This window comes from Sarcophilus harrisii, chromosome 4, assembly GCF_902635505.1.
Source record: "Sarcophilus harrisii chromosome 4, mSarHar1.11, whole genome shotgun sequence".
Lineage (NCBI taxonomy): Eukaryota > Metazoa > Chordata > Mammalia > Dasyuromorphia > Dasyuridae > Sarcophilus > Sarcophilus harrisii.
This window is the reverse complement of record NC_045429.1, coordinates 80,399,005-80,412,775: the sequence shown is the minus strand read 5'-3', so window position 1 is coordinate 80,412,775 and position 13,771 is coordinate 80,399,005. Positions and strand designations below refer to the sequence as shown.

The following is a 13,771-nucleotide window of genomic DNA, read 5'->3' as shown; positions in this document are numbered from 1 at the left end:
GGGAAAATAAGTACATTAATAAACTGTTAGTGGAACAGTGGATAAACGTTTTGGAGAACAATCTGGAACTATGCCCAAAGGGTAATAAAACTCTGTATAACTTTTGAGCCAGTAATACCATTACCAATTCTCTACCCTAAAGAGATCAAAGAAAAAGGGAAAGGATTTTTATGTAAAAGTATTTGTAGAATTGTAAATTGAGGTGGTGATCATCAGTTGAGGAACAACTGAACAAGTTGTGGCAAATGATGGTGAAATACTTATTATGCTACAAAAAATGACTAGGAAGGCTGTTTAAGGAAAAAGAAAACAAAACAAAACCTACGTCTGTGAAGACCAAGTTAGCACCCTGGATACCTTAGAATCAGCTGGAGTCAGGATAAACAAAAGTCCTTGGTCTTTATTCTTGCTCTTTATGGGTAGAAGTAAATTGGATGGACACAGAATCTCCACAACCTCTCCTCTTCGCCTCTCACCCAAAAGTGACTCTGGCTAGTCTTACTCCACCCCCTCGTCCCTCCTACAATTCTCTGTATCCACCAATTATCAGGTCAGCACAGAATAGTGGGAAGGGCCATTTTCTAAACATATGCTTATAGAGTATTATGCAATCAGTAATTAGCCTTAAGTGCTTGGTTGTCTGACCTCAGTGCCTCAACTCAAGAGTTTCAGCCCTTTTCATACTCAGTTGAGATAAAATGAAGTAAGAACTAGGTCATTGGTAACATGTTGTTAAACTGATCAATTAAATCAGAGTTGGATAATCTGATCATTATGATGATCAAAGTTTATTCCAAAAGACACATGATAATACCTCTAGAGAGACAACTGATGAACTCTGAGTAAATTGAAGTATAATTTTCTCATTTTATTTTTGTTTTTTTGAGTAATATGGCTAATATGAAAATTAATTTTGCTTGATTTCACATATAAAATTGATATCACTTTGTTTTCTCAGTGGGTAGGAGAGAAAGAGGAATGAGGGGAAGAATCTGGAACCCAACATTTTAAAAAATGAGAATGCTCAAAATAAAAAAAAAAGAAAAGTAATTAATTAAATGATGACTTTTGAATGCATAAGAAAAGATGTATGTGATGACTTTGTACTTCAAGGCTCTCTTAGGGATATTTGCTTTCTCCACTTGTACAATTCATGCATTCTCTCTGATGTAATGGAGGGTCATCCAGAGTTATGGAAAAACAATTGACATGGAAAGAAGTGAAAGATATAATTTATAATATCCATATTTCTGAAAGTCATGATTAAAAATATCAGGACTTTATTTTTCAAGAAATTATACATGAAAAATGCCTAGATTTATTAGAATCAGAAGCCAAAGTAATGTTTCAAAGATTACATAAATCATCTTCTAAAAAGAACCTTTAAAAATGCCATAGCTCTGAAATATTATAGCCCCAAATTAATAAATTTCATGCCATAGAAAAAATTTTATATCATCTAGATAAATGTATAGAATTATACTAAGGACTACCGTCTGCATGACACAAGATCTGGCAACTTATACAGTTAATAAGAGAAGATGTTGGAGTACAATATGCAAAAAGGAAACAAAAAGAAGCCAAAAAAGAGCAAGAAAAAAAAAAAAACTTAGCAAAGGTATATGTTATTCTACAAGGGAAAAATAATTATTTAATGGATTAGAAGATTGTAAAAGATAGCAACCTAAAGGTCTCTAGAACTCAAAAAAGAAAAACTTTAAAAATAATTGATATCAAATAAAAATAGTGAAATGGTTAGAGAACCCCCAGCTATACTTCATTAATTCAAATTTCATAGAAACCACTGACAAAAGCCAGAATGGTTCCTCTGAAACAGGTTATGCCAGATCACTCATTTCCTTATTAGAAACTTTTTATTAGACTAATATAACATGATTTTATTTGACTTGTTATTGTTTTTGTTTCCTTTTTGCATAAAACAACCTAAAATTTTCCCCAGTTTTTGTTGTTCATTTGGCCAGTGTTGTGTGACACTGTGTGAGCCTGTGATCTTTGGTGAATGGGATTTTCTGTGTGAACTGATACTGGAGTAGTTTGCCAAGACCTTCTGCAGTGTGTCTCCGTTTTAAAAATAAGGAACTGAGGCAAATAAAGAGTTCAATGAATTGTTCAGTGCCACATGACTAATAAATATTTGAGACCACATTTGAATTCAGATTTCCTGACTCCAAGCCCAATGTACCATCAAACTGCCCCCTTTCCCAAATAGTGCTATATAAAAGCAATATAGTCTGCCTCAGAATGTAAGAAGACTCTCTTTAAATTGGATGTCCTCAAGTAGAGGTTGTGTCAGATAGGTTTGTAGAGGTGATTTCTTATGGGAAATGAATTAACTTACATGGCCACTGAAGACTCTTCCAACTCAATTTTTTTTTTTCATTATGTGTATCCACCCAGATCTTTTCTACTCTTAATTGAGAGCCTAGTTTTTTCAACTTTTTATTATATTGGATGATATGAATTTGAAATCCTTCCTACTATGGTTTCACTCCACAGAACACTCTATCTTATTAATTTCCTTTGTAAAATGTAGTTCCTTAATCTGTAGATCTATGGGGTTTCTAGTATTCCTATGTACATCACCTCCCTAATTCAGTGTGTGTGTGTGTGTGTGTGTGTGTGTGTGTGTGTGTGTGTGCGTATGTGTGTGTGTGCATGTATAATTTTGGAAATTTTTAAAGACACACTTAATTTTCTGAATCCTGCTCCACTACTTTGCCCTTGTTTCCCCTCCCCCACCAAAACCCCTTTCATTTTTCTTTCCAGCTTTAATATTAGTACATCTTTTTTCACAATTTTAATCATCATCATAGTTCTGATTCTTAACTAACTGAGCACTCTAAGTGGTTGTCTCATTAATGCTAAATTGTACTATTTATTTGTGAAAATGAAACTGTGATACCCAAGAACACTGACATTTGTGTATTATTAGAAAAAGCAGAACTTTGGAAATAGCTTCCTTGTCTTTTACAAACTTATATAAATACCCTTATGCTATTCTCAGCATGTATTGCTACCTGAAGGCTTTTAGGTATTAAGAAACAACATTTTTCCACATGATTGTATTATGTGGAAAATTTATATATGGGTCCTTATTATATTATATATCTCTATATTATATGTAGGTCCTTAAAATAATGACAGATATATAAAAACAAAGACTCAGCAAGTTGATTTTTAGGGGAAAAACCAAACTGTCATTTAAATGTCTTAAAACATGATATCTCTTAAATGACTTTAGAGATGAATATAGTTATTATATGATATTTTGAAATTATTAAATAATGATTTTATTTATTTTTAAATTAACATGTTTCATCTTAGAATTAAATAAAACCCTTTCCTATCTTCATAAATATGTTAAACACTTTTGTGTCTTTTTCTCTCATTAGGCCTTGTGAAGGACTCATGAAATTATTACATACCCCCTTAGGAGTTTAGAAATTCCCAAAAGGACTTTAGAAATCAAGACTTATATCCATGAATAGATAAACATATTTATTTGGATATATAATTTGTAATTGCCTTTTCTTTCAGTGAGGGATTATTTGAAAATATACATATGTTTAACAGGATAACATTTAAAAATAAAACATTTAATATTTGCTACCAAGATCAATACCTGAGTCCTAAAACTCATATGATAATAGAATATACATTGATTTAAAATTAAAATTTTCTTTGAATTCCACTTCTGACCCTCTTTATGTGATTTGAAACTATTACCTCAATTCATAGAATTTTTATGGGGAAAGTGCCTTGCAAATAACCAAGCATGATGTAAATATGCATGTTTACTGTTAATATCTTTGAGAAAAAATATAATCATAGTAGGAAAAAAACATTTTATAACAAAAAAGATACTGCTACTTTATAGTTTTCTTGTTGGTAGTCAATTTAGTCAAATGAAATGGAAAAGATTCTATCATAGAAACACAAGCCTAGTGTAATGGTTATAACTGTCTCTTTAAAAGTACATAGAAGCTCCCTAAAGTATATGGGACATACCTTTCCTTAATTTTGCCCTCTGCCTCCTAAGCGTATTTTCCCATGTTAATGTTTCTCTTACTTTCCTTTCCCTAAGATCTTAAATACATAGACAATTTCTCTCAGTTCCTCATATTTGTTTATGTATGCCTTTATAAATGGACTCTAATCACGTAATTTGTATTTTCTCTGAATGATAAGGTCTTCTAAATAAAGGAAAATAAATGTCTTTGCAATTTTGCATATCATATAGGTGCTAGAAGTCAAAATAAGTGAAGTTCATCTGTTATGACTGAATTGGTTAGTAATTAGTTTCACTGTCTGGTCTCAGTGTTTTGACTGAGCTGACTGTTTCATTCATCCCTCACAATTAAATATAATTGCATATTTTCACTGATTTTAAGGACAATCTCTAAGAAGTAGTTTAAGAATTAGTACAAATATAATAAAAAAAACATGAACAAAGGTAACAGAACAAGTGTTATTGTTTATCTTCAGATTGTCATTTTTCTAAACCACAAAAGCTGGAAATGTTTATTTTTCTGGTTAAAAAAATGAATTTGTTTTCTGACATTTAAAATCTGCCTTGAAAAATTACTTCCTTAATGTCTTTCTCCAGCTATAAAAAAGAATTTCTATAAATGACTTTTCAATAAGACATCAAGACTATATAAACTGCTAATAATGAGAAATATATGGATTGTGCTCAGTAAGCCAAAATATCTCAGTCTATAAACAGTATTGTATTATCATTATGCTATGATGAAATGGTGAATTTTTATGCAAAAACCCAGGTTTATGTGCCTAAGTATCATTTTGAACTTCACATTGTGTTTGTAGGGCTATGGACATTTTAAATAGCTGAAATTCAAAAGAAATTTCATTTATTTTTGTTTCCATTTTTTAATCTAAGTAAAATTTGTTCTGAAATACTAATTTACGATTTTTGTATTATGTCTTTTTCTGTAGAAGTTTGCTTTTTTGTGTTCATATCTGTAAAACTCTCTAACTGTGGAAATACAGAGGTAACTTGAATTTAACAGGGCATGGAAAATCTCAAGGAAAATTTGCATATATTTGTTGCTCTATTTTATACACTATTTGTTTTGTCTGTACTTAGCATGAGGTGTGTGCTATAAAATCCACATGAATTTCCAGCAAAGAGGATCAAAATTCAGTTTCTGCTTTCAAAAAGCTAAATTCTAAAGAGAAAGAGGCAACTTGCAAAGATGTGTTTGTGTGTCCAGTGTGTGTGGGAGAGGGAGAGTCAGACACACAGAGAGACATGGGGAGAGAGAGAGAGAGAGAGAGAGAGAGAGAGAGAGAGAGAGAGAGAGAAAACAAGAGACAGAAACAGAGACAGATACAGAGAGAATGAAAAGAAAACTGAAACAGATAGAAGGAGAACCCAGAAAGATAATTGCCATGAAAACCTAGAGAGAAGAGAGTATCAAGCATGATTGACAGGTGTCAAAAACTGTACAGAAACAAAATCAATGAGCATTGAGAAAATACCATTAGATTTGGTAATTCAGAATTCACTGGTAACTTGAAAGTTAACTGTTTTATTTGAATAATGAGGTCAGATGAAAGAACAGAATTAAGAAGAGAATAAATGAAAGGAAGTGTAGACACCAAGTCTAGAAAGTCTTCTCAATGAGTTAAGCCAAGAAAGCAAGGGGAGCTACTAAATGATGCCTAAGGGAGAGTGATGGCTAAACAAATTATGTTTTAAGAATAAGCTAATGATGGGCAATTTATAGCAATGTAACGACTAAAGAAGGAAAACATGGTTCTCAATTAAAAGATGGATAATTAAAGATTTACAGCATCTTCAGAAGCCCCAAATAGCATACACACACACACACACACACACACACACACACACATATTATATGATTTCTATTAAAATTATAAAGTTTTAAACTTGGTCAGCATTGAACACCACCATAAAAATTGGATTTAATCTATATTTAAAACAATGGGAAATAATGAATTATTGATAGTGGAGTCTTTTTTCAAGATTAGTGTTTGTTCCAAGTGAGACTATGAACTATTTAGAATAAAAGTCAAGATAAACACCAAGTTAGAAGAAAGGAAAAATAGAATTGATAGACTTGATATCCTCCTATCTCCAAAAATTCTCTGTCAGGATTTATCCTAAACAGGGTTACCGCTAATACTTCCAGGACCCCAGACTAATAGTCTAGATATTGCTCTTGACTCCTCGCTATTTCTTTCCCCTTATATCTAATTTGTTGTTAAGGTCTGTCAATTTAATCTTTGTAACATTTCTTAAATATGTTACACACACCTGCTCTTCTCTTGATACTACGTCTATCAGAGAGCAAACCTTCTTCCCTCATACTTATTCTATTGTATTAGCCTATTGGCTGGTCTGCCTGCCTACATCATTCCATTTTCACTTAGTGGCCAAGGTAACTGTATTCAATTGTTTGCATGTCTTCTTCCCCATTCAATTGTGAGTTTCCTGAGTCCCTGGCTGGCTTTTGCTTTTCGTATCTCCAGGCTTTGAACATTTTTAACATATAGTAGTAGTTTAATAAATATTTTTCAAATGGCTTGTATTTTTTAAAGCATTTACTATATGTAAAGCTTAGTGTTAAACTCTGGGAATACAAGTAAAAAAGGAAACTAGTCTCTGCTCTCAAGGAATTCACATTTTAATGGGACAAATAACACATATTGAAGCTTCCAGTCATAATCTAGGTAGAAAGATCTTTTGCTTCTTAGGAGTGGCAAAGAAGATGGGAATAAATCTTCTTTAATGTCATTTAAATGTCATTTCGGTTGTTAAACCATTTGGCAATGCTGAAGATGTTGATGGCATTTTTTTCTTTTCTTTTCTGGTTCTTTAATAAAAGTACTTGTAGCACCTATAAAATGTTTATCTCAACAAAAGTTGTTTCCAAGGATGATAACTGTATTCACTCGAATGAAATAATTAAAATTCCAAAAGAATTTGGGTTCCTCAACCTGGTCATTTCCATTAGGAATTTTGGGAACATGGTGGTCAAAGTAGTAAGGGTAAAGATTTGACTTAGCTGTCACATTCTGCCCTCTGACTTTCCTTTGCTCATTCAGTGAGGCACACTTTTATGTTCTGTATGTAACTGCTGGTTGACAGATGGTGGAATCCCTCTCCATAGGAATTGTTTCCCCAGATATTGGCAATGAAAGCTGGCTTGAAAGTAGAATTGATAATCAGAGGGGTTCTGCCACTTCCAGGCTCCTTTGGTGGCAGTGGTCAGTAGTTATTTCTGGGAGTGATGGGAAAAGATGGACCCCTTTTCCACAATGATTCTTCTCTTCAGTGATAGCTGTATGCATTGGGTCACAGTAGCAGATTTGGTAATTTGGGGGACATACCTATTTCCTAAGTCTTTGGGCTCAGTATCCTTGGTTGTTTCCATCATGGTACAAGGAAAGACAATAATCAGAGTGTGGTATTGGTACATGCAGATTTCCATCTAAATTTCAGGGTGCTTTCTAATTTATTCTACCCTGGCCTGTTCCCCTCCCAAGAGAAAACTATTGTGTGTGATTACAGTAACTTCAACTTTACTGATGTAAATAGGCTACTGTCCCTGAAAGAAAATGAACTGCATAAATGTTGACTGGCTCTGCTTGTCATCATTTTTTTGAGCAATTTAACTGACATAACACAGTCATCACAATAGAAAGGGCAAGAGTTTACTTCACAAATACTTGATCTTGTTATCAAGCAAAAAAGGACAAGGGCAACCATGGTTTGGAGGACAAATTAATTTAGAGAATATTGCCAAGTATAGCAGATTATATGTAGAATCACCTCCAACAAGGAAAATGCAGTAGACAATGAACCAGAAGAGGAGCTTAGCTTAATATTCCATCTAAACCAATTCATTTGAAAATGAAATTGGAAAGAAGACAATGAATAGAGGACATGGGATAGAATCACAGAAGATGAGGTGTATAGATAGATCATAATCAACATTAACGAAACATATAATTGTCAATAAGATCACCAATGCACCAAAGTACTCAAAATCCTAAATAACATTGTGTAGGGGATGTTTTGTCCTGTTTTTAAGCAAACCTATTAAGGGAGCTTCATTTAAAAAATGTAATATTTGATTGATAAAGTAAATATTGAACTTGAAGTATACAATCTAAATTTTTTAAAGGGAATTTGATAACAAGCTTAATCCAAAGATCAGAATAATATATTATTTTTTAACATTTGTATGTATTATTTCTCATTAAAAGGAATTATTGAAAATCAAGCATGACCTGCTCCTTTACCACTTTTCTAATCTCTTACACTTTACACTATTAGCATGACATTCTCTTTATCTCAGAGACATTGTCCTCTTTGTTGTTCCTTTACAAGATTCTTTATCTCTGGATTTTGAAAATTTTTACCAGTTGTCCCCCATGCTTGAATTTCTCTCCTTCTTTATCTCTGCCTCCTGACTTCTTTCAAGTCTCACAAAAATATCACAGCTTTTATAGGATGTTGATTTCTAGTATCTTCTCTTTGTTATTTTCCATTTATCCTTTACATAGGTCTTTTTTTTACTATTGTTTACCCAATAAATTATTCCCCCCCATAAAATTATAAGCTCCTTGAGAGAAGGGAAGGGTTTTTGGTTTTTTTTTTTTAATTTTGATTTTTAACTTTTCTTTGTATCCCCAAAACATAATAATCATTTAAAAATTTGGTTGAGAAATCTGGGGAGAACAGCCAATTCTATACTTCAAGGAACTTACAATTTCATAAAGTATTGGTGCATCTATGTACCAACTCTAAGTTATACAAATGACCTTTACCCAGAAAGATAGGAGAGATTGAAGATTTTTTTTAAAGATTAGAAAAGACACTTTATGTGAAACCTGAACCATAGGGAAAAGTCAGAGATAGCAGAGAAGCTGAAGCAAATGAAGCCAACCAAAAGAAAAGTTTTGCTCTTTCAAGCATGAGATGATGAAAGACTGGAATAGAATGAACTAGAAGAGTTAAGATATGAAGAATATTTCATATGAACAATTTAAAAGACAGTGACTGACAGGGGATAGGAAATGAAAAATAAAAATGAGCCAAAGATTACTAAGATTTGGAATTTAAGTAAAAGGATGTAATATTTTCAAAGAGGAGAAAGTTGGGAATGAAAATTGGTTTGGAGAAATGTTGGTAATAATGAAATGTTATAGAACAAGAAAATAATTTTTGGATATTGTTAATGTTACCAAGATGTAGATAGCGCATTGATGTATAATTTGATTTAACATGTTAGTAATACTTTCCAGGTTACTATTTTGATCATTACTGATTTAATATTTGAGAACTACCAACAACTATTTCTTTAAGGGAAAATAAATCTCATATAAGAATATAAACTCAATAAAAGTTTGGTTGTGAAACTGAAAATTGATACACCCCTCTTCTGTATTATTTACTGAAAATTATATTTAATCATTGGAATAAGTACTTAAGAATTAGTTTGATTAAAAAGATATTTTGACTTCTTGACATCAGAGTCTATAAAGAAATTTGATGTCTTTATACTTTCTCATTTTTCTGGGCTACAACCTGGATTCAATCTATCTTAATCCAGAAGTGAGGAAATGGGAATGAGTCTATGTAGTTATAAGATGTTCTGTATGGTCCAAATGTAGCATGGGACCATTCTCTTGTAAAAAGTTGTCTAAAAATAAGACTTGAAGTTGAGTTGCTATTTTCCCCATTGTCTTGGAAACCCTTTTTTAAAGTCAGCATGATTATGACAAATAAAAACATGTTTATCTTACCTTTACTATAAGTGAGTGACAATTCTAGTTTAACATCATTGAATTTATGTTACCAACCATATAAAAGATTGTTCTGTATACTCAAAAGCAACTCTTCATTGGTACCTGTTAGTTTTGCACTTTGTGCCCCAGTTGTTTTTCAATGTAGATTGTTTTTTCATGAGAATGGGGTATGTGTAATGGCACCAAGCGAATGTTATTTGTGATCACAGAGAAACTTCCAGTATATTCTTAAAAGATTAATGTGGGGGCCTAAGAAAGAAAATAGAATTGGAGTTATTTTTCCCATCATGATTGGAAGTATATATTGCTAATACTCTCCTAGCTTCCAGACTTTTCAATAATATTTAGTTAAAAATCAAATACTTATATGTGACAACTAAACTTAATTGAACATTTTAAATGCCTGATTTATATAATAAGTTAATGTTTTGTTCATCAGGTAACAGAAACACGAACTGGTCCACTTGGCTGCAGTAACTATGACAACCTAGATTCAGTCAGTTCTGTTCTGGTTCAAAGTCCTGAGAATAAGATTCAGTTACAAGGTATGTAGGTGCACTTTCATTAATTTTATGTGAAAGAGGATGGCATTTATTAAATTAATTTCTTTTTTAATGTAATATGTAACATATTGAACTTTTAAAATTCACTGGTAAAAGACCAATTTCCTAATATTTTTCTGATAAATTATTGAGGATTTTTGGCAGGTATTCACTTTCATGATCAGCAAAACACATAGATGCATGTGCACACACATACATGCCCCCTCCTGTCAACATTTTTATTTAAGTGCAAACAATATTATCTTCCCCAGTTACTGTCTATTTCTATTTCTGTATGAATTTTTTCTTTTTACATAATTTTAAATATACATACATTCTATAGAGCAACATAACTTATTTACACAGCAAGTTTAATAGCATTACTAAGGGTCATTTTGCTTTCAGGTAAACTGATTCTCTTTTCTTGAAATAAAATCAAATGATAAATGTAAATTCAGAGTAACTATTTCTTTTTTATTATATCAATGACAGTAGTATTAAGTGAGTTAAATTGGTGTCAGTGAAAAAAAAGTTATGAACATGTTTTTGCATGTAATTTGCAATTATTTCCACATAATCAAATACTGGGTCAAAACCCAATATAGTTTTACAGTATATAAATAAATATTGCCATAAAATGTCTGCCTATATTAGAAACATTGGTTGGAGGATGGCCTCAAGGGAGAGGTTGAGGAAAAAAGAGAAAGTGACAGAGAAAGAAAGATTATCTTATTTTCATTTAATATTTCAGTTCTATGAGATTAAATTAATTGTTTGTTTCCATTTTATGTAAAAGTGCCTATTGATGATTTAGAGTGGCAAACTAAAATTTGTCTCATTTGCAAATTCAATAAATTTGGTAGTATCAGTTTATTTAAGTGATATCTAAATGCTACACAGTTTTCAAATATTCAAATAAATAAATATATTTATATAACATTAAAACAATGAGTACTCCTTAATAAAATCTGAAGTTTTAGCAATGATAAAACATCAGATCACCAGGGTCAGTTGAGGTTAGTCCTCAGGATTATTCTTATCATGAAAAATGTTTTTTTTCCCCCTAAAGCATGATTTTTGACTTTCTTTTCAATCACCAGCACATATAATACTACCAATTTAAGCATAGCAGTTATGTGTTTGTGACTAAAGAACATATGAAATGATTCATTTTAGTAGTGAAATGTTATAGGTAATTGGACATATTTTCTCTTATTTTTGTTTCCTGTTTTTCCTGTTGTTGTCATATTGTATATTTGGATCTCTATTACAGTTTCAAATATCGACACAAAATGAGAATAGTCAAATTGCAGTTTTCCCTTGTGCTTTCTGATAACAGCTATAAGAAATCTTAACATTTATTGAGTTTTTCCCAACAATGGAAACTTTATAGCCTTTTTTGTCATTCTTTGACAGTCTACTTAAAAGAAATCCACTTTATTAAACTTTTCATTTGAGGAATTCACAGGGAAAATAACCAAGATTGTTCCTATACATGACAAGGAAATGAACTGTAACATGGCTAAATCAGGCTATATGTTCCTCAGTGGTCAGTTTTAATGATCAATAAAGTTGGCCTATAGGAATGTCAGTTATGTGGTCATATTTCTAGCAAATAGAAATTAGAAATTATGTGTTGCTTACAATGCTAATTTTATATTATTTCATATATATTATACACAAATACATAAAGATGCTTTTAAAAATAGATGATAATGTTGAATTTGAGATCAAGCATAAGTTTAAATTTCAAGTCAAATACAACTTTATAATATATACTTTCCTTGGTCCCAAACAAGATCATCTTAACATTACTTAGAAACATCCTCTTTTTGAACTTCCTTACTATTCCTATTAGTCAACCAAGTTTATAACCTTTAATTTTCAACTCCTGATCTTCTATTTATCTTACATACTCCATCATTTGCCAAAATCTGTTCTTTGTTCTATAATGTTACTTGTAAATATCTCCTTGTTTTCACTCACATAGCCAATACCCTTGTTCAAACCCTCATCACCTCATGCCTGAACTACTATAAATAGCATGATTGGTCTCCCTGCCTCAGCTCTCTTTTCACTCTAATCCATTATCCACACAGCAGCCAAAGTGATTTTCCTAACTTGTGGATCTAACCATATCATTCCTGAACTCAAAATCCTGTTAATCCTTTACCATCATAATCAAATATAAAATCCATTGTCATCTAAAACTCTTTATAACTCAGATCCTTCATATCTTTACAGTTTTCTTATATCCTATTGCCCTCGTTATCATTGGTGTTCCCGTCATACTAATCTAGCCCAAAAGATGTTAACTTTCATGCCTTTGTAATAACTGTTACCATACTTAGAATTTTATCCTTTCCAATCTTAATTCTCAGAATTAATGACTTCCTTCAAAATTCCATTCAAATATACCACTTCCAGGGAACCTTTCTTTCCCTAATATCTTCTACTCCCACAAAGTTACCTTCCATCTATTATATATTTATCTTGTATGTCCTAATATATAGTTGTATATATGTGCAAAACTATAATCTATGTATAATCCTTCCCATTAGAATTTTATGATTATTAGATTAAGTTCCTTGAGCACAGGGATTATTTTTAATCTTTATTTTATCACCACTGCTTCGCACAGTACCAAACACAGTAATAAATGCCTTTTGATTGATTGAGAGTTGACATGTTCTATCTTCAGGTTGGTTTGATAAAATCCCTAAATTGATTTGTGTGATGAAGCAATAATTCTACTACTCTTAAACACAGTAACTGTTATTAAATTATAATCATACTATAAAAAAGCCTTTGGTTACTCCCAGCTATTTCTAGAATAAAATACATAATCGTAGTTGGATATTGAAAACCTTCTAAAATCTATATCTGCCAACCTTTCTAGACTTATCTCTCATTAATACCTTTCTAAGCCTCTAAATTGTAACTAGACTAGATTTACAAACTGTTATTCCCTATTGCTAACATTCCATTTCTCACCTTTGCCTTTGCACAGGCTATCCCCCATGCCTGAAATATACTAAGTTCTCAGACTCACTTCTCATCCCTAGTTTCCTTCAAATACCAACTCCTACATAAAGTCTTTCCTGTTCTCCCCATTTCTTAGTGATTTCTTCCTTCTCAATTTTTCAAGCAATTATTACTTATGTGGTCACAAACTGTAGTAGAATATAAGCTTCTTGAAGGCAGCAAACTTTTGTTTGTTTCTAGTGCTTATTACATAACCAGTTCTTAATAAATATTTTAATTGAATTTAATAGAATAATTTCTGAATTTTTTAATTCTTTTGTCTTCTTCCTTCTTTCCTTCCTTTTTCTTTTATTCCTTCCTTTTTCCTTCTTTCCTTCCCCCCTTTTCCCTTCCTTTTTGCCCACCTTCCTTTCTTCTTTCTC

At 31.7% G+C, this 13,771-nt stretch overlaps 1 protein-coding gene across 3 annotated transcripts in view; it reads left to right on the top strand.

The window, feature by feature from the left end:
• Positions 1-13,771, top strand: part of BRINP3 (BMP/retinoic acid inducible neural specific 3) — a 465,105-nt gene that overhangs the window by 312,672 nt on the left and 138,662 nt on the right. For all 3 annotated transcript variants that reach the window (XM_003767528.2, XM_031937050.1, XM_031937051.1), the window contains one exon: positions 10,262-10,367. In XM_003767528.2, coding sequence (XP_003767576.1) covers positions 10,262-10,367 — 106 coding nt within the window. The remainder of the gene's footprint in view (positions 1-10,261; positions 10,368-13,771) is intronic.